Consider the following 19327-nt stretch of genomic DNA (forward strand, 5'->3'; position numbering starts at 1 on the left):
ATTGGGCCAGGCCAGTACACGCCAGTATGGCCAGTTCCTCCCTCCAAGGAAGTAGGGAGTCCCTTTTTTTCCCCAACTGGCGGGAATCAAGAAGCACTGGGATCACTGGAGATATGGCCCTGAAATATCTCCACCCCCCCTCCAAGCTGCCATCCACCTCCCCAGCTGGACAGAAAGGGGAGCACGCTGTCAAACATGCAGAGATAGTTACTAGATCCCTGATGTGTAGACAGGCTGCATGGCCTGGTAGATCTTCAGGAAGGGCCGACAACCTGGAAGACATCAATGAGGGAGAGAAGGCACGTTTTTAGCCGGCAGGGTGGAGGGGCAGGGATTAGTCACGGGGTAGAAATCCAAACAGGGACAGAGCCAAGGCAAACAGCCACTCCCACCCCAGCCAGCCCGCACTGGTGAGGCCTCCAGCAGCGGGCAACATCTGGGATGGGCAGAAAGGGATGCTCCTGACTACACAGGGCTGAGAGCAGTGTGGGAGCCCCCAGAGCCCAACTGGGTCCTATAGGACACACGTGGGGCTAGCAGTGGAAGTGAGATGGAGCCTAATGGGCTCTGAGTATGGCATCTCCTCCAACTGCCCCAGCAGGCAACAGCATCCAGTAGGTACTGCCTCCCCTGCCCAAAACCCAGTCTGATGCCATTCTCCAAAAAGCCATCAGAAAAGCCTTTATTGCTGATCAGTATCCAGCCCTAAGGGGGAGCAACCCCAGAGCGCATTCCTGCACATTAGCACCCTACTAAAGAGAAGAGAACAGTTCTAGAGAGGAGAAGGATAGAAAGCATTCAGATTGCTCAGGATATTGTGAAAAATCACCCCCTTGGAGAACAAGGAGCAAAGGCTCAGGGGCACCTACCGCCTTTCGATTCAAAGTTGGGGATGCCGTGCATGATGACGTGGTGCAGGAAGAGGGGTTTGTTGTTCATCTTGATGCTGCCAGAGAGGAGCCCACTGAAGTAGTGGATGTACCTGGAAGGGTGGACAGGCAAGTCAGGGACAGGTCCCACAGCCCCAACCGTGGAACAAACCCAAGGCCATGTGCCAGAACGCACCTCTTCTGGGAGGGCTGTCCCACCGGCACCACCTTGTCTTCATAGAAGCGCTTCATGGCAAACCTGTCCAGAGCCTGGTCAGCACTGCAGGTACAAAGGGTTACATAAGAGAAGGAAATCAGTGCAGTGCTGAGCAGGAGGTAAGGAAGCTCTGAGACTGTGCCATTGCTCTCACCTGGCTGAAATATTGCTGTAGTGCATGTAGGCAGCCACCACTACCCCCAGGCGGCCTCGGTTCCCCTGCAGGAAACAGAAAGGATATCATAGGGGTGACAGTGCCCATCAGCACCCCACACTCCCAAATCTTACAATACACACCCCAATCTGCACAATGAGCCGCCAAACATCAGGTTCCCTACACCTCTCAGCTTGCTCAGCTCAATCCCTGCAGCCCCCCTTTGGGGTCCAGCCCACCTTGTTGTGCAGCACCACCACATTGTGAGCCGCCGCGTTCAGCCACGTGTCCATAGCTTTGCAAATGCTGCAGATCTTCTCCAGTGCCGGTGTGTGCAGGTCAGGCCATCCAAAATCCAGCACCTGGGCAAGGAATAGGGGGTAGGGGAACAATCAAGAGTCAAAACCACATCACTTCTGCCTCTGCAGTGCACAGTTAAGCTCTTCCAGGCCCTCCACCAGCTCTCCTGCTGCCAAGACCCTGTCCTGAGCTTGGGAATGTTAGGTCCCCATATCCTAGCTCCCCAACACCCATCTCAGCTGCTCAGGAGACCCCACATTCCCAGGGACAAAGATGGTTCTCCAGGGGAAACAAGGCAGCACTCCAAGGGATGCCAACTTGGGCTGGTGGGGGAAGTCCTGATGCTCTTTTCTGGGCTTTCCCTTCCCTGGCCCTCCAGCTGCTTGGTGAGGCAGGAGGGTTGCACTGGGAAGCTGTTCCCGCTGCCCTGCTCCAGCCTCAAAACCCCCTGCTCCCTGCTGTGACCCACCTTAGGGTGAAGTTTGCTGATGTCATGTCTGCGCTCTGACAGATTGAAAAGCTTTGGGAAAGAGAAAAGAAAGTGTGAGGAGATGTCTTATTTTCTAATGCCACCCCAACCTCTTCTTCATCCTCAAACCTCCCCAAAAACCCATTTCCCCAAACACATTAACCCCACTAATGCCCTGCCACAGGGCACTACCATGGCCAAAAATTCCCATGGGTCCAAAAGGGGCTGGAAACCTCCAACAAAGGAAAAACACCATCTGTGTCAGCACAAAGATTCTCACTCTCCAGCTCAGCGCATCAGGATGAAGACTGACCTGAGGTGAGGATGTGGCACCCATTCCCTAACAGCATCCCAGCCCCATACTCAGGCTGTCAGGTCCTCTCACCACGTAGTTGTCCCCATGCTTGGACTTCAGCATGTGGGCCACCTCGCGGAGGTTGCTGCGAAAGCTCTGCTCCTCAGCTGTGCTGGGGTAGGAGACAGCAATGATGCGCTCTGTGATGTACACCAGGTCCAGCTCACAGCTGCTCTCCATGGCTGCTGTCACACTCATGCTCCTGAGCAAGGAAGGAGACTTCCATCAGGATAAGGCACCAAGGAGGGGACATGATGACCCTGCCCACCACCACAGTCATCTGGGTAAAGCAACACGGGCTGAGATGCTTGGGAACGCAGGCATAGGACCACCCTAAGGCTTTCCTCTGCTCCCAGTACCACTGCCTGCAGGTCCCCAACCCCACGGTGCAGATGTTGGGCTCTACCTGGCTGTTTTGCGGTGTGCCTGCCCGCCTCTGGGGGACCTCGTGGTGTCCTAAAGAACAAGAGAGGAAAAACAAGTTACTGCCATGGCTCTGGAGCCACAGCAGCCACAGGTCACCAAGTGCAGCGATGCTTGGAGCATCCATCCCTGACACACTGTCACCAAATCACATCCAATGAGCATCCCAGTGGCACCATGTGCCCACACTGACACAAGCAGCCCCCAGTGCACACAAACTTGGGGACAGCACGATGGCAGCCCCATAACACCTGGCCACAGGACAGGGCAGGTCTGCAGCCCACAGGAGGCTCATGAGGCCAGGCACTGCCGTTTGATTTGGCCAAGCCAAAAGCTGGGAGGAAATGTTTGAGCTCTCCAAGCAGGAAACTTCTATTTATGCATGTTCTCCAGCCTCAAGAATTTCATCTGCAGTCAGTTTGTTGGGTGACTTTGTGACCTCAGCCAAAAAACAAAGCAAGGTTTCCAAAAAAAACCACTAAGGGAAAATACACTCACACCTCATTAGTTTTAGGATCTCCTACTAATAAGGAGGAGTCCTTTAAAGACTCATCTAGCACGGGTGGTGCATTCCGATTCCTAGGAAATCCAAACCTCAATAACCAGTAGAGCACCACGGGGCTGCAGGAGGTGCCACCAACCCCAAAGGCTGGAAGAGATGCTGCAGAGACCCCCTGTGGAGGGGGGAGGGCCTCAGATCCCCATGCAAACCTGCCTCCCACCCTGTATTACCTCAGCATGTCCCCTTGCTCTTGGCATCATCCAAAAGCCATAGGTCCTTCCTGCCTCCAGCCGCTGGCACAGTGACCTCAGCCACAGGGAAGGATGCAGAAACACTGACAAGTTCCCCAAGAGAAACAAAGCAACAAAGGGGTTCCTGACTCCTCACTGGACATTTCCAGCCCTGGTGCATGCGGAGGCGGGTGAGCAGGGGGAAGCCGTCTGCGTTGACTTTGGCAGGGCATTTGTCTACACTGTCTTAGCAATTTCATGTCCACAGATTAAAAAGTGGATCCCTAGCTCTATGGACAGGAAAGCCGGCTTTGCAGCAAAAGCCTCCACTCCAAGGCCTCTGCTGGGCTCTGCTACTGCCTCTGCCCATCACCTTACGCATCAGCATGGCCCTGGAATGGGGGTCCAGCAGCAAAGGGAGGTCATGGGATAAGGAGCAGGCTTTTGGCTGTGGGATAGGCACAAGTAAACCCCAGTAAGGTCTCCAGGTGAAAAGCAGCCTCTGCCAGCACATGGCACTTACCGGGGTGTCCACCTGCTTGGTGATGCTCTGCCCTGGGGACGGCTGTGGCAGGCGTGAGAGTGAGAAAAAGGAGAAAAAGAGAAGGAGAGAGAGGTTGAGAGGCACATGCACACGTGCAGAGGGGTGGCTGCGGTCATGAGTTCCCCCTGTCTATTTCTGGCCCTTCTTAGGAAATGCTCCATGATGCCGCTTCCTTCCTTTCCTCCACGTGTCTGTTCTTCCTAAAAGCCAGGAATCCCTCGAAACCCAAGTACAGCACCAGGGCAATGCACAGCCCCACTGGGGGCCACTGCCCTCCTGTTTCACCCCTGCATCCCCCATGGCACCACCCTACTCCCATCCCATCTGCAGCAGGAGGTCATTTTCAAGAAAAGCAGCCCCCAGCTTCAGCTGTGCTCCAAAACCAGGGCTGTGGTGCAGTGTGTAAACAACAGCGGAGCCCCATCTCCAGACACTGCTCCCCGACATAAACACAGTGCCACAGCGGGATGGCCAGGGTCCCAAGCAGGGGGTGCTCATGGAAGAATGATTTCAGCGAGATGTCACTGGCAGCCTCTGGAAAGCTCTGAGAAGAGACTGTGGTCTGGGGGAGGGTCTCCTGACCCCAAGTATAGGGGCAGGGGACAGAGTCATTGCCTAAGGATAGCCAGTCAGGTGGCACACGGGGATCTCAGCCCGGGACCAGGAGACAAAGAGGAAGCCAGGACCAGGCTGTGTCCTCCTGCTATAGTTGCTCCACAGGCGAGAGGGCAAAACCCTTTCAATTTCCTCCCAGAGCCACATTAACGGTCCCAGCTCAAAGCCAACACATTTTTGCCAGCGATAAGTGCCTGCGGCAGTGCAGGCAGAGATTAAGCCCAGGGCAGATAACCATGGTGGGGCTCATGTGCTGCCCTCATGAGCTGGCAGGAGCTGAGTCAAGCACCCACTGTGCCCAGCTGGGGTCACACAATGCAGCACCCAGCACCATGCCACTGCTACAACCCTATCCTGCCACCACACCCCGTGCTTCCCATGTCCTGTGGGAAGGGCTCCTGTCACCCCAGCAGCTCTCCAGACCCACGCACATCTGGCTGCTCACTAAAAATCCCCCGCAGGGACAAAAAGCAGGGGGTGACAATAGCTGGGGATGCTCACACTTGACTTTGGGAGCCCATAGCCAAAGACACATCTGCTACAGCTATCTCCGGGTGTGCAAAAAACCACCTCGCTCCAAGCCAGGAGGAGGGACACCAGAGCCTGGAATGATCACGTCCCACTGCTGTCCTTCTAACAGCCCAAGGAGAGACAGCTCACCACAGAGTCTTCACTTACCAGCTCATAGTTGACAGCAGGGGAGCAGGGAGTAGCAGCCTGCAAGGGAGCAGAGAGAGGCACCTATTAGTCCCTGCAGCACCAGGTACAGGAAAGGTGCAACAATCCCCTGCTCAGAGCACAGAGCTGAGCATGCCCCAACCCTGGGTGGGCAATCTCAGACCCAGGTGGACAACTCCAGATGATCATTCTCAGACCCAGGTGGGCACTGTAAGGTTGATGCCAGGAGCACCTGGCACAAAACCCAGCCCAGCCTTCTCTGAGTATTTCTGCAGACGCCAGCTGAACAGCTCGGCTATTGTTACCTTAATTACCAGAGGCAATTACTGCCAATTAACCTTGGGTTTTGCGTGCACCCCAGCAGCAGCATGCTGCAAAGGGAAAGGCAGTGCTGGGTTGGTGGTGCCCACAGGGACACAGGAACAGCACTGCAGGCTAGTGGGGGCCTAAGGATGGCAGTGGTGGTGGGAGAATGCAATTTGGAGCACCTCATCCCCTCCATCCCAAAAATATTCTCAATTGGCACCCCTTACAAGTCACCCCGTGCCAGGCAATGACATGCTCAGCAATATACCTCTCTCACCCTGCTCAGCATCTCCCTGGCAGTGGACCACAAAATGGGGATTTTGCCCCCAAACACCCCACTCCCAAGAGCTGTATCCTGCCCCATCCCCGTGGTGGAGAGCCTCCAGCTGCCAGAGCATTCCCATTCTGCCTCTGTGTTTTGTTCGGGGGTTCCTCCTCCTCCTTCTCCTCCCGCTCCCTTCCCCTGCGCATTATTATTATGATTTTATTCTAATGCAGAAACGCTTCCATAAAAGGCCCCTTTCCCTGCCCCGCGGTGCTGGCCCCACGCCAGCCTCCCTGGAATGTTCTCCGGCAGCAAAGTGGCCATGGACGGGGCCGGCACAGGGCCGTGCTGCACCCCACATCCCCCTAGGGATGCTTGCATAGGGTCCCCCAGCAGCCCAGCCCCCCAGTTCCTGACGCCGGGGATGGGGCAGACCCCCAACTGTGGGATACTGAGGGTAGGTAGGACATTCCCCACCCAGCCTCTGGCTTCTGCACCTGGAGGTTTTCAGCTGCAGAATGGACAAAAGTGAGGTGGCTGGGGTGGGACCTCCCTGTCCTAATTCTGTGATGTCTAATATGGGGTTAGCCCTTCCTTGTGACACTGAGCTCCTGATGCAGGCACACAGGAGCACCCCAGGAAGATGGAGAGAGAAGCTGCAGACCACGCAGGTGACAGGGCCACCGCCATCCCCTGTGTCCCCCATAGAAAGGTGGGGGGTCCCACGCAACCCCTGGACAGTTCTGCCCGACCGCAGCAGACACAGCCGCCTTTCTTTTCCCCGTTCCGGTGTTTGCATTCCTGCCGCACAGCTCGCGCCGCCACGACCCCTCCACCCGGCAGCCCTGCCCAGGAATGTGAGGAACGAGGCACAGCGGGGCGGCTGCCCACCCTCAGCCCCCCACGCCCCCCAAGTCGCAGGCCCCCCCCAAAGGTCCTCACAAGGGCCCAGCCATCTCCTCCCAGGTGAAGGCTGGGCAGCAAAATGCACACAGCCCAAGCTTCCAACACAGCCCGTGTGGACTCTCTAACGTCTCGTACGGGGTTGCGCGCAGAGCACCACTGAGCTCTCCACATCCAACCATCTCCAAATGCCGCACCTGCACAACTTCACACCCTCAGGATGCCACAGCCCTGTCCCAGTGTCCTGCATGGCCATCGGCACACACCTCCCTCCCAGAGCCTTCCTCTCCCTCCTCCTCCTCCAGGTCCTGCTGCAGCTGCAGCATCCCCGCAGAGCTCTCCCCAGCGCCTCACAAACCTCCTTGGAGGGAGCAGTCTGGCTCAGCATGGAGTGGGCTGGGAGATTGCGGGGGTTCCCCCCAGCCAGGCTGCAGGCACTGAGGGTGCAGCGCCGCTGCTTACAGGGCTGGGTGAGTGCTGGCCCTCATCCCGTCCGGCTGCCGGTGGGTCGCCCGGGCCCATCGCTGACGCATATCCCTTCCTTTGGGTGGTGGTTTTTGTTTTTCCCTTCCCCAGGAGCTCTGATAAACATCCCCAAGCCGTCCGATATCCGGGCCGGTGCTGACCCTTGCAGTGCCAGTATCATCGAAACCTGGCATGCACTGCACAGATGAGCAAAGCCCCATACTGAGACTGCAGTGGGGACAGTCCCTGTACCCAGAGATGCAGAGCCCATCAACAGCGTGGCAGTGGGCAGGAAGATGCCAAAGAGGACAGTGACTCAGTGACTCAGTGACTTGATCACTGTCCCACAGGACGGTGCTGGGGTGGCACCGGAGGCAGCTGAGTGGAGATTCTGCGTCACCCCAGCTGTCTCCTTGCACTCAGTGCCACGCATCACCTCACGTCCCAGCTGTGCATCACCTCCCCAAGCAAAAGGCTGGGTGGCTCAGTGGTGGCACCGAAAGTGACTGATGCACACAGTCACCCTCTCCATGCCACTCCTTGGTCCCACCACGTGCTCCTGTGGCCAAGCCCAGTTCTGCACCACGCGTCCCTCGTAGCTCCCGCTAATCTCCTGTTTATGCAACAAGTCCCAGGCAGAAGGATGGCACACTTCCAGCTGCACTCCCCCTGCCAGCCCCACCTTGCACTGGGCAAAGCATTGAGCTATCTGCACAGGGTCCCAGGACTGGGGGCAGCACACCGGCATGGCAGCTTTGCGGGTTCCCCCCCTTTGCTGAGGGTTGGACGTGTCAGCAGCCCCAGAAGAGCTTTGGCGGCAGATGGGGTGAGTCAGGAGCCGGGCGGACGCCGGAGCACAGAGTTCTTGCTGCTCCCAGGCTTCCCCCTAAGCATCCCCTTCCAGTTTCCGCCAGCCTCACCATGTGCCTGACCCTGTAGCCTGGCTGCGCCCATGTCAGGCACTCCCACAGCAGAGTAGAGGCCATGGGCTGGGCAGCACCCCATCCTCGTGGCTGTGTTGTGCAAGAGGTACCAGTGGTTTATGAGGCAGGGGATGTTCTCCTCCTATCACCAGGAGGTCCTGCAGGCTTGCTGTGGGGTGAACCTCCAAACATCCCATTGCAGTCAACCTGTAACTAGAGTTCTGCTCTGCATGGGGACCCCAGCAGCATCTTTCCCCTGGGGACAGCAATGATTTCCAACACTGCACACAGAGTCACCATGTTGCACAAGCCAGCCACTCCGATGACATGTGGGTGGCTGGTTAAGCTCACACTGGGGACGTGCTCCCTGCCTCGCGCCTCAGCACCATTGCCTTTCCAGCACCTCCTTGCTGCTGTTTCCAACAAACACCTCTGAGCGCCGGCCCCATAAACACCCTCACGGAAAAAGTCCCCAGCCCCTGGCACCGCAGCGAACTCGAGGGCACCATGTAAGGGAAGGCGGAGGGATCCTGTGCAGCCGCCCCGTGGTGATAGACCCAACCGGGATGGATTCCACCCTGGTGTTCCAGCAGTGGGGTCAAGGAGGGTGACAGCCCCAGGGCTCCCGGTGGCATGTCACTTGTCGGGCCGGCAGCCCCAGTGCAGGGGAACTGAGTCAGGAAGGCGATGCATGGGGTAACTGCGGGGCCTCGGGCTCCGGCTGGTTTCAATTGAATCTGCAGCACCAAAATAGCCTTGATTTCAACCCAAATAAGGGCTGCTCCTGGCTCCCAGGGGTTTGAGCCATTGGCCCAGAGGTTGCAGAGGTTGGAATTGGGGAAGGGGGAGAAAACCAGCATCCCTGAATCTGTTTTGGATGAAAAGTGGTTTTTTTGGATCAGAGTGGAGCAGAGGAACTCCACATGTCCCAGACTGGGGCAGGTCCTGTTCTGCCTCCTACCGTGGGTGCTGGGCTCGGCACGGGGCTGGCCACGAGCAGAGACGTGCTGTGCTCCAGCACCTAAAAAGGCAACGTTCCCAGCGCCGCTCCGGCCCTGAGTCCAGCGCCTGCTCGGCTGCATCCCTAAAGCCTGTCCCATGGCTGCTGTCCCTGCCCAGCTGTCACCCACAGGCACTGCAACACCTGTGGGCACTGCCATCCCTGGGTGTAGGGACACCCATCACCCTGATATGGGGACCTGCTCTCAGCGTGCTCCTGGCTGCTGAAGGAAGCTCTTAAGAAGAGCAGGAATGGTGCTGGGGCCTTTGTAACAGGGTCCCTGTTGTCCCCAGCCCCATGACAGCTCTATCCAACAGGGCGAGGGGGATCCCACATTCCCCATCTCCCCCAGAATGGCCATGTGGATAGGCTGGGAGGAAGGCTGTTTGGGGGCAGGGAGCTTTGTTGGGACTGGGCTATGCATGGGTTCTCATGTGGGACTGGTCAACAGATGGATTCCCATAGTCAATACAGAGATTCCCACATGGGATTGGTCAATATACAGACTTTCCTATGGGATTGGTCAGGTCCCTAATACTCACACAGGACTGACTAGATCAAGGATCCCACTACAGGATCAGTCCCTGCATGGATCCTCGCATGGGCCCACTCAGCATCTGGGTCCCCAAGCAGGCTGCGTGAGAGCCCTGCATTACCCTGCACCATGTTGGCAGAGATCTCAGTCCCACTGCAGGCTGAGGGCTGCCCGATACTGCCAGTCCTCAAAACTAGCCCCTCCTTTGGCACCCACAGCCCCCAGCAAGTGACACAGAGCCAAGCAGTGCAGATGGGCACAGGGAACAGCTGCCATCAGCACAGGGTGCCACAGGACATGGGGCACCAGGTTGGCACAGCAAAAGCAGGAGGACAACACCATGTAAACCCCTCAGCTCTGCTCCATCAGTCCCCAAACCAAGCCAGGGCACAAAAAGAGCTGCCAGCACTCAGCTTGTTGTGGGGCAGCCCCAAGTGAGGCTCTGGACCCCAAAAATGTGTAACAGAGGTGACCGCAGCGCTGAGGAGTGGGGCACCGGGCCAGCAGCCCCATGGAGCATCACGGCCAGCCCTGCCTTTCCTGAAGTGGGGGCCAGCAACGAACACTGAGTCCTCAGAGTCTTTGTCATGAGGCTCCAGAGCCGGAACCTTCGGGGCTCACTTCCCCTGGGGGTGACCCTGCTGCAGCCAGGGTGGATGGGATGCACGGGGGCTGCTGGCACTCAGCATGCTCTGCAAGGACCAAGAGGGGGGGGACGCAGCCACCACCCCCCTCCCATGCCAACTCCGTCCCCGCTGCCCCAACCCACTGGCACCCGGCCCGCAGTGGGACCGACCTCGCTGCCCCCAGCTCGGCTGTCGCAGGCGGAGCAGTTCTCATTTTGTTGTTTTCCCCTTAAAAACAAAACGGCTGATGCCTCGCTCGGGCCGTTTCCTCTCCCAGGAACACAGCCCAAAAACATCTGCGCCGGGACCTGCCCTGACGAATTTAACCCTCTGCGGGCCCGGCAGCATTGGGGCGAAGGAGTCGTGGTCGCCGTGCCCCCCCCCCGGCCCCTCACCACTCATTAACTCGTGGTTTAACCATTGACGGTCCCGCAGGAGGAGCGGAGGAGGAGTTAACCCCTGCGCTGCCACCAAGGAGGGGCTGTGCGGGGACACGTCCGCGGGGCGGGGTAGGGCTGCTCGGGAAAGACCCCCCCGCAGAACTTCCCGGCACTGCGAACCATCCCTGACCCCCTCCCCAAATCCCCCTCCGAGGCCGCCACGCCCCGCGGGACCCCCTCCAGCAAGGAACCGACCCACCGCGGCGTCCCCAAACAGAGCGGGCGGGGGGCGGCCACGCAGCGCACGGATGTCACGCGTGGGACCCCTCCTCTCTCCCCCAGCAGGACAGGGGGGTGCAGGGGATCCCCGCGCCGTGGCCGTACCTGGCTCATGACGCTTCCGAAATCCATCCGGGGTCTCTCGTGCTTACATCCGAAGGGGCCGGCAGCGCTGCCTCACCTGGCCGAGCGGCGCGGGGGGCAGCCGGGAGGCTGCCGGGGCGGGGGGGTCGGGGGCAGGAGGGAGCCCGGCGTCGGCAGGCGTGAAGGCGGACTGCAGGCTGAGCCCCCCTCCCGCCCCGGGACAAGCCCGGAGAAGGAAGGAAGGAAGGAGGGAGGGAGGAGGGAGGGGAGGGAAAGGAGAGGGGAGGGGGGGGAGAGAGCCGAAGGGTTTCGCTCCCCGCAGGCGGGACCCCGGCGATGGAGGAGTCCCGGCAGCCCCCCTCGCCCCTCCACACCCCCAAGGCCGCCGGCTGCCGGGAGGTGCGATGGAGCGGCCCCGGCCTTGGGGGAGGGAGGGGGGTCCCGGGGCTTTTTTCCACCGCTCCCCTCCCTCCTCTCTCTTCTCCCTCTCTTTCTTCTCTTCCCTCTCTTCGGCGCGCTCCCAGTCGGACGCGCACACGCCCAGCCCCGCTTCCCTCGCCTCCCCCGAAAACGCCCTTAAAGGCAACCGGGAGCCGGGCCCCCCCTGCGTCCCGAGCCCCGAAATGCGGCGCGCACCCCCCGGGCAGCGCAGCCGGGAGGCCCCGGGCGGCGGGGTCGGGCCCTTATCGCCCCGCGTGACGCCGCGGCGTCCCTGTGCCCTTGGCGGGGGGGTGGCAGGGGCACGGGCGTGGGGCCCGGCTCGGGGCCTCTCTGCTTGGCCCCCCCTGTCAGGAGGCGTTTCGCTAAGTCCAAGGAGAGCGCCCAAAAAGTGGCTCTTGGGTACCCTCCTTGGTGCCAAAGCGGGGTGAAAGTTTACCACTCCTCCTCCATGGAAAGCAAAGTGATGGAGAAGCCGTGCACCATGGGGGTGCCCCGCAGCCCCACATCACGCCCCGCTGCCCCCACTCCTCCTCTCCCACCCCAAGCCCCAGCTCAACCATGCGAGTAGGCATGCGGGCACGGAGGATCATGGCACAGCCTTCCCTGCAGTGGCCCGCAAAAAGGCAAACAGGCCAGGGGGGGCTGTGAGCCAGCCACCGGGCCCAGCACTGTTGACATTTTCTCACCCAACACCTCCCTGTTCCTATTTGCATTTCCGTTCTGGTGCTATAGGCTCAGCCAGAACACCAGCGCTGGCCCTGACTGCAGCCAGGGCACAGAGTGGCAGCAAGGGGCTCTCCCTGCATCCCTCTCTCCGGGCTGGGAGTGATCTCCAGAACTTCACATCAGCCAGAGCATCCCATGGATTGCACCCCCTGTGCCAGCACGGCCAGGAAGTGCCCACATCCCATGCTACTGCAACCAGGGAGAGTGCTACTCGCATATGGAGAAACTGAGGCAGAGAACAGCTGAGCAACCATAGGGATTTCCACCTGCCTCTTCAGGATGAATCTCCACAGCGAGTACATTCTGCCTGACCCAATCTGTGCTCAGACCCCCCTGTGCCTTATTTTCCCCTGGAAGCATTTGGAGGGAGCAGCAAAAGGTTTTAACGGGGGCAGTTCTCTCCTGAGCATCTCCTGTCACATCCACAGCAGCATCTGGGCATGGGCAGATGGAGTTGGGGTGCTGAGGGTTCTGCAGGGAAAAGTGGAGACAGAGGAGCAATGAATGCCCTGAGCTAGAAGCAAGCCATAGAGTCCAGCTCAGCTATGGCAGAAATCTCAGCTCCGGCACAATCCCAGCACCCAGAACATGGCCCCAGGATGGCTCAGATTAGAGCCAGAGCCAGATGGGAAAGCATCAGCATCCCAGCAGGATAAGTGAGTGAGTGGAAGGCATTGACAGCACGTCCCTGTCCCCAGCCTGCAGGAGCTGTCCCAGAGGAGGAACGGAGCTGTCCCTTGAGGAGGTGACGTCACAGGACGCAGCCACTGAAGTCTATAAATTGTCCCTGAACTCCATCCTCAGCCAAACACCAAATGCATCCCAGAGCCATCTCAGGGTGGTGGAAGTAGGTTCAGCACTCAGCCCTGTGTCAACCCTCAAAGACCCCCAGTGCCCCCAGATTTGGCCAGTAACCTCCACCCAAAACAGCTCCTCCACATCCCAAAGCGAGCACTCAGCCTGGGAGAGCATCTCCAGCCCTGGTGCTAGCAGAAGAAGGGAACAAGGCAACAAAGAGCCAGGAGAGAGGCTCCCCATGCCCCATGTACCGCTGATCACTTGTGCAATGATTGTGGGCAGGCTTAACATCCCCACTCCCTTTCCCCTCCCAGAGGGTACAAGAAGGGCCCCAGCTCCTCCAGCAGCAGATCAACCCCCCCGGAGCTGAGACAGAGGCTGAATATTTTGGTGGTGACGTCAAGAAGGGGAAAAAGGAAACAGCAACAAAAAAAAAAAAACACTCGATCCCCTCCAAGACCCACTGCAGCACCACGAGATGGGGGCAGTGCTGCCCCACTCAGCTCCCCATCCCACACCCTGACTGGGCCCACGCCAGGGCCAAGAACACATTGCTGCCTTATTCTTCCTCCCTGCTCTGCTATGCAGACCCAGAGGTTTGCGAATTACCTGTCCCAAAGGCAGGATAGCTTTGAACAGGGCACTAGGGACAGGGATGAGTGCGATGGACACATCCTCCCTTACGCCGTGCAGCACAGAAGCAGCAAGGCGCAGAGGCTGGGGAATGGACAGCCTGTCCCACAACATGATTAGGACACTGCTGTCCCCTCCCAATGTCCTTCCTTATCTGCCCATGACACAGAACCCAGGCATATCCCATACATCACAGTGTGCCCATCACCCCACATCCAGCCCACCACATCCCCCTCCCAAAGCCAAGGACCTGGTTCCCTGTGAAAGGGGACAATAGGTGCCGTGGGCACTGGGAGCTACAGCTGTGGCCAGGACGCGCCTCGCTGCCCGGCCCTGGCCCTGCTCCAGCACCCAGTTTAATGATGGACAAACCCCCCTCCAAGCTCCTGCAGGGGGTACTTGGAAAACAACCTGGGTTTGGAGCGCAGCCAGTGGAGAAAGATCAGCCCCAGTGCACTGCCGTGCAATGTGCACACACATATGAGATGTTCTTGCATAGATGTTTTAGCACACAAAGGGATGAGGATGGGACCCAAGGGATCTCACATGGCCAGGCTGGGCTCTGTGATTCAGTTCCCCCACTTTTAAAGGAAGCTGCAGCTCTGAGTAGGGAGCTCTAGTGCAAGGAGGGATGGCAGAGGTGGACTGCAGGGCTCAGATGCACGTCAGTGTCCAGCCGTCGGTCTCCTCAGAAGGAGGGGGGAAGGTTTGCTAAGCAAGGAAAAATCCCCGAGTGGAGGGGCCGGGTGCAAGAAGGGCCTTACATGGGCATGGGAACGGCTTCGTGCTTCCCAGATGATGTCTGTGCGTCTGCCCCGGCCCCCCCAATGCCACCCACAGGCTGCAGGCACTCTGCCAGCCCTGTCTGCCACCCCTGTCCCCATGGCCACTCCAGGGTCCCCAGTACACCCCCCACTTCCCACTGTACCCTGTCCATGTGGAGTTTTTAGCTGAATGGGGTCAAAAGGGGGGCGGCAGGAGAGGTGAGGGCAGGTCCCCCCAAAGTAACTTGTGAAGTGGCCACAACAACACTGGGGGGTTCCAGAGACAGCAGCAAACAGGGGTGCTGCGGGTTCAGCAGCATCTCCAGGGCAGGAGGAGGAAGCACTGGGGCACAAAGTATCACACATCCTGGGGTAGTCTCATTCCCCAACTCTGGGGGCTCAGGGGTTAAATCTGAGGTGCTTCAGGTGGATGTGAGGCTGTTTTCTCACTGTGCCAAGCCCCCTCCCCACACATGCCCTCCCTGGAGACCCTACAATAACAAGCGGTGTGAGTCAGCTGGCTGCTCGCCTGGCCCGAGGAGCCCCTCCCTGGGCACTGGCCCAGCAGAGCTTCACAGAAGGCCTCAGCCCCATGCATGCAACCCCTCAGAAGCACCGCATGGGAGGTTCTCCAGCCTCCAGCAAGCACAGGAAGGGTGACGGAGGCTCACAAACTGCAGCCAGCCACAGTCTTCCCTTGTGCACAGAGCCAGCACTTTGGGTGCAATGTCCTACTGTGCACAACCCCATATTAGCCACATGAGAATCCTCATCAGACATACATGTAGGTGACACGAATGCCACTCCTATCAGACACCAAAGTGAGCACCCACCCAGTGGGGATATGGACCCCAGTACTCCCCCAGACATCCATAGCCCCTCCCATGCAAAGCGGGGCATTCCACGAGGTGCCAGCCTTACCTTGCTTTGGCACTTGGTGTGGCAGGAGAGCTTGCAGCCTGTGGGAGGGGAGAAGGGGTCAGTGGGGACACGGCCACAGGGCTGCTCACGGGGACTGGACAGGGTGGCCACCCATGGGGGGACACAGGCAGCAACAGTACTGGGCACAGAGCACAGAGATGCACACTGCGGGTGCATAGAGGCACACACCTTGCACATGTGCACACACACAGCCAGATGCATGAACACCACATGTGTGATCCATCCACCCACAATGACAGTGTGCCAAAGGCACCGTGCCTCTGCTCAGAGATTAATAGCATAAATGCATGCAAACACAGCTTGCGATCTCTTGCACATGTACATGTGCGCAGACACAGCTGTGCACAGCTGTGCACATACATAGTGGGGCTGTATGGGATGCTGACCCACCGGCAATACCAGGCGCTCCCCAGCATGCCATCCCAAAGGGACACGAGGGTCCCTGTGCAGCATGCTCCATGGCCACACTGCCCCCCTCCCTGAGGCCCCGTCCCCCCCGGGATCATTTCCTGCAGTTCAGGGAACACAGGAAGCCACATTGTTCCCGCGACCTGGAACGTTTCCTCCCACCACCCCTCGCACGGGGCTCAGCACCGCCACACACGTGCAGGGGGACACGTCACCGCGTGTGCCACTGTGGCCTCGAGGGGGACAGGGCCACGAGCAACAGCAGGGGCGTGAGCATCCACACACGTGATCCTGGAACAACACCACTGCACGCTCAATGCACGCTCGGCTCACTCACAATCGCATGCAGAGGCGTGCAAAAGCACCGCTGCATCCTCTCGCTCACACGCACTCCCGTCCCCTCACCTCGGCAGGTGCTGCCCTGGCGCGTGATGGCCTGCCGGCAGATCCCGCACGCCTTCACCTTCTTGAAGCTCGTCATCTTGAAGGCGTGCGCCGGGGGAGACTCCAGGTCCTGGGGCTGCAGGACACGGGAACAAATCAGCACCCCTAACTTTTGCCCCACCCTATGACGAGCTCTGCCCTGCTCGGTTCCCTCTGGGCTGGGATCTGCCTCCATCTGCTCTCAGCCCCCCTCTCCTCCTCGGGGTAATCCTCACCTTGTGCCCGGCCACGCGGCACGGGGTGCCAACGATCACCCCCGGAGCCGCGGCCCCTTTAAATAGTCTCTGCCGCCCCCTGGCGGTGTGCGGAACACTTGTGTGTGCGTGTGCGCGCACACGCGTGTGCACACGCACGGGCACGCCCACATGCACACATGTCCGCAACTGGAAGTGTGGGTGCACGCACGCAGATGTGCGTATACACTTACATGCGTGTGCACATACGTGTGCGTTGGTGTGTCCCTGCGTGCTGCAGTGTGCGTGCATTTGTGTGTGCATGCAACTGCACGTCTGTGCTTCTGGGGGTGTGTGCAAGCGCACGAGTGCATGTCTGCAGGTCTGCTCACGTGTGTGAGCACGTCTGAATGCATCAAGAAGCTTGTGCAAACTGGCATGCAAGCACAGTGAGTGTGCACATACAAACGTGTGTGCACGTGCACACCCAAGCATGCACACACACCATCGGTGTGCGTGCAGTGGGCACCGTGGTGTAAAGCTGTGCTGTGGATGTGCGCTGGGCAGGGACATGGGAGGGGAGGAGGGAGGCACATTTAGGGAAGTGTCCCCATGGCCACACTGCCCACTATAGCCCAAGGGAGCTGTGAGTGCGGGTATGGGGACAGCAGGACATGGAGACAGCAGGAAACAAGGATGCTGGCACGGATCTGGGATGCCATATAAGGGGGACATCCCAGACTGAGAGAGGGGACATCCATGGCAGCGCGCCAGCCATGCCCACCCACCCACCATCCGATGAAGATGTGAGAGCCACAAATACGCCTTTTCAAGCCAGGACTAATAGGATTAAGCAGAGGCCCCGCAAACCCTGCACTCCCTCTGGGCCAGCACTGCAGGGAGCACCCCAGTGTGGGTACCACCCCCTCCTGCCCCAGTTTTCCCAGTTTGCCCAATACGCACATGGGGACATAAGGTGGGGGCACAAGGGCCATGCATATGTGTGTGAGTGCACCTTGTGCATTCTATGGACATCCTCCCTAGCAGATAAGTCCCCCCATGGCTGCCCAAGCCCCTGGGCTCAGTGCTCCCCCGGCTGGGGCTCCCACGCCACAGTTGCTGGGTGACAGCGAGGCCTCCCGATGCCATGAGCTCGTTTGCATATGCAAAGCAGCCCCCTCCCTCCTCCCCCCCACGCTGCAGGGTGTCCCGGGAAGAGGTAGTGCCCCCTGCTCCCAGGGACCCCCCGGGGATTCCAATGTGTATCCCGCATGCACATCTCCACCTCAGCCCCAGCTCTGCTTTGTTAACGGTAATTATCCTCATTAGGGAAAGCGCAGCCCCTTCTGTTCCCACCCCATGGAGACCCCCTCCATTTGTCACATTGCCAACACGCCGGTGGGGGTGTCACCAACCCATGGAACGTACGGGATCCGGCCTCTAGCTGGCAGGATCTGAGCATCATCCCTGTCCCCAGGGCTGGGGGGCACTTATGGGGGGTAAGGACCGTCTGGGGATGTCACCTTGAGACCCATGTCACCAAACAGAGGAGATGGTGGGAGTGGGGGGGGGAGGAGAAGACAGGATAGACAACCCTACCCACGGCCCCCAAAGCAGAGGGACCCAGGGATGCTGGGAGGGGCCCCATGGGCTGGATGAGGCCCCGGGGAGAGGTGCCAGCTGCATGGACTCCTGGGTTCACTGCCCAGCACTGCAGAGAGGTGCGGGCCGGAGGGGGGGGCTGCCTCCCCCTGGGTGATCGGGGCACCCGCTTGCTCCATCCACTTCTGCTGGGGCTGCAAAACGGGGCTGGGGGGAGAGGGGGTTGGGCACCGGGGTCCCAGCCCGGAGCATGGGGGACCCCGGAGCACAGATGGCCCGGAGGGTGGGGGCTCAGAGCCGCAAGCCCCTAGCATTCCCCTGCAGCTCCCAGTCTGCCCGGTTCCCCGCCTCCCAGTGCCGAGGGACAGCGGACTACGAGGACCGCAGTGGAATCCCGGATGGTCATAACGGAGAAACAGCCCCCAGTCCCAACAACACCCCCTCGGAGACCCCCTCCTCATCCAGCCCAGCGTCCTTCGCCCCCCCCACCGCCCGCTCCCCACCGCCACGCAGTCCCCGGGCTGTTCCCCCCCCCCCCCCCCCCTCAGCCCTAGCCGCTCACCGGATGCCCCCACCCCCGGGCCGCCCCCACCGCTCGGTGTAGCGGGGGACTGGGGTCCCAGCGCCAGCGCAGCGCTCTGTCCCGCTTTTCCCGACCCGCTCCCGCTCCACCACCGCCGCTGCTCCCTGCCCCCCCCCTCCCCGCGACAGCACTCCCCACCCTGCGCCCCTGGTCCCGGAGCCGTACCCAGAGCAGGCAGGAGAGGCACAGCCCGGTCATGCTGCCCCGCAGCCCCGCCGCACCGCCCGCAGCCGTCCCGCTCGCTCCGCCCGCCCGGCCCGCCCCCGACCCCCCCAACCCCGGCCCCAAACCCCCCCCCCCCGGCCCCCATATAGCTGGGGGACAAAGAGGGGGCAGCGCCCTCCCGGAGCAACCCCCAGCAGCACCCACCGCGGAGCCCTGGGGGGGGCTAGCAGCGAGACCCCCACTCCCCCTTCCCAAAAGGCTGCGGTGGCGGCGGAGTGGGGGGGTGGGGGGGGCGATTGTCCCCTGGGTGGTCCCGGGATGGGAGAGCCGGGGAGGGAGCAGCGCTGTGCCAAAGCTGCGCCGAGCTGGGGGCCTCGCAGGGGGGGCAGGACGGGAAACGGCTGGGCAGCCCCTCAGCTCTATAGGGTGGGATTCGGGTGCTGCGCGGCACCTCCCCGCAGCCGCGGGGGGAGGAGGCCGGCGGTGAGTCCCGCAGCCTTGCGCTCAGGCGGGTGGCAGCACGGGG

General features: G+C 60.3%; 1 protein-coding gene across 21 annotated transcripts in view; it reads right to left on the bottom strand.

The window, feature by feature from the left end:
* TNS1 (tensin 1) overlaps positions 1–18873 on the bottom strand; it is a 49368-nt gene extending 30495 nt beyond the window's left edge. For 12 of the 21 annotated variants that reach the window (XM_052674789.1, XM_052674788.1, XM_052674780.1 and 9 more), the window contains exons 1-13: positions 18802–18873; positions 16240–16354; positions 15406–15443; positions 5357–5395; positions 4043–4084; positions 2771–2820; positions 2395–2566; positions 2010–2060; positions 1480–1602; positions 1241–1305; positions 1066–1149; positions 870–982; positions 212–272 (exon numbers count right to left, since the gene is read on the bottom strand). In XM_052674789.1, coding sequence (XP_052530749.1) covers positions 212–272; positions 870–982; positions 1066–1149; positions 1241–1305; positions 1480–1602; positions 2010–2060; positions 2395–2566; positions 2771–2820; positions 4043–4084; positions 5357–5395; positions 15406–15443; positions 16240–16354; positions 18802–18834 — 986 coding nt within the window. In that variant the 5' untranslated portion in view covers positions 18835–18873. Of the gene's footprint in view, positions 1–211; positions 273–869; positions 983–1065; positions 1150–1240; positions 1306–1479; positions 1603–2009; positions 2061–2394; positions 2567–2770; positions 2821–4042; positions 4085–5356; positions 5396–7096; positions 7116–7188; positions 7297–11143; positions 11284–15405; positions 15444–16239; positions 16355–18801 lie in introns of those variants that run through there. The other 9 variants (XM_052674787.1, XM_052674786.1, XM_052674779.1 and 6 more) reach the window with 7 other exon arrangements.
* Between the last annotated feature and the right edge of the window lie 454 nt (positions 18874–19327).

Source organism: Tympanuchus pallidicinctus, unplaced genomic scaffold, assembly GCF_026119805.1.
Source record: "Tympanuchus pallidicinctus isolate F22 unplaced genomic scaffold, pur_lepc_1.0 scaffold15, whole genome shotgun sequence".
Lineage (NCBI taxonomy): Eukaryota > Metazoa > Chordata > Aves > Galliformes > Phasianidae > Tympanuchus > Tympanuchus pallidicinctus.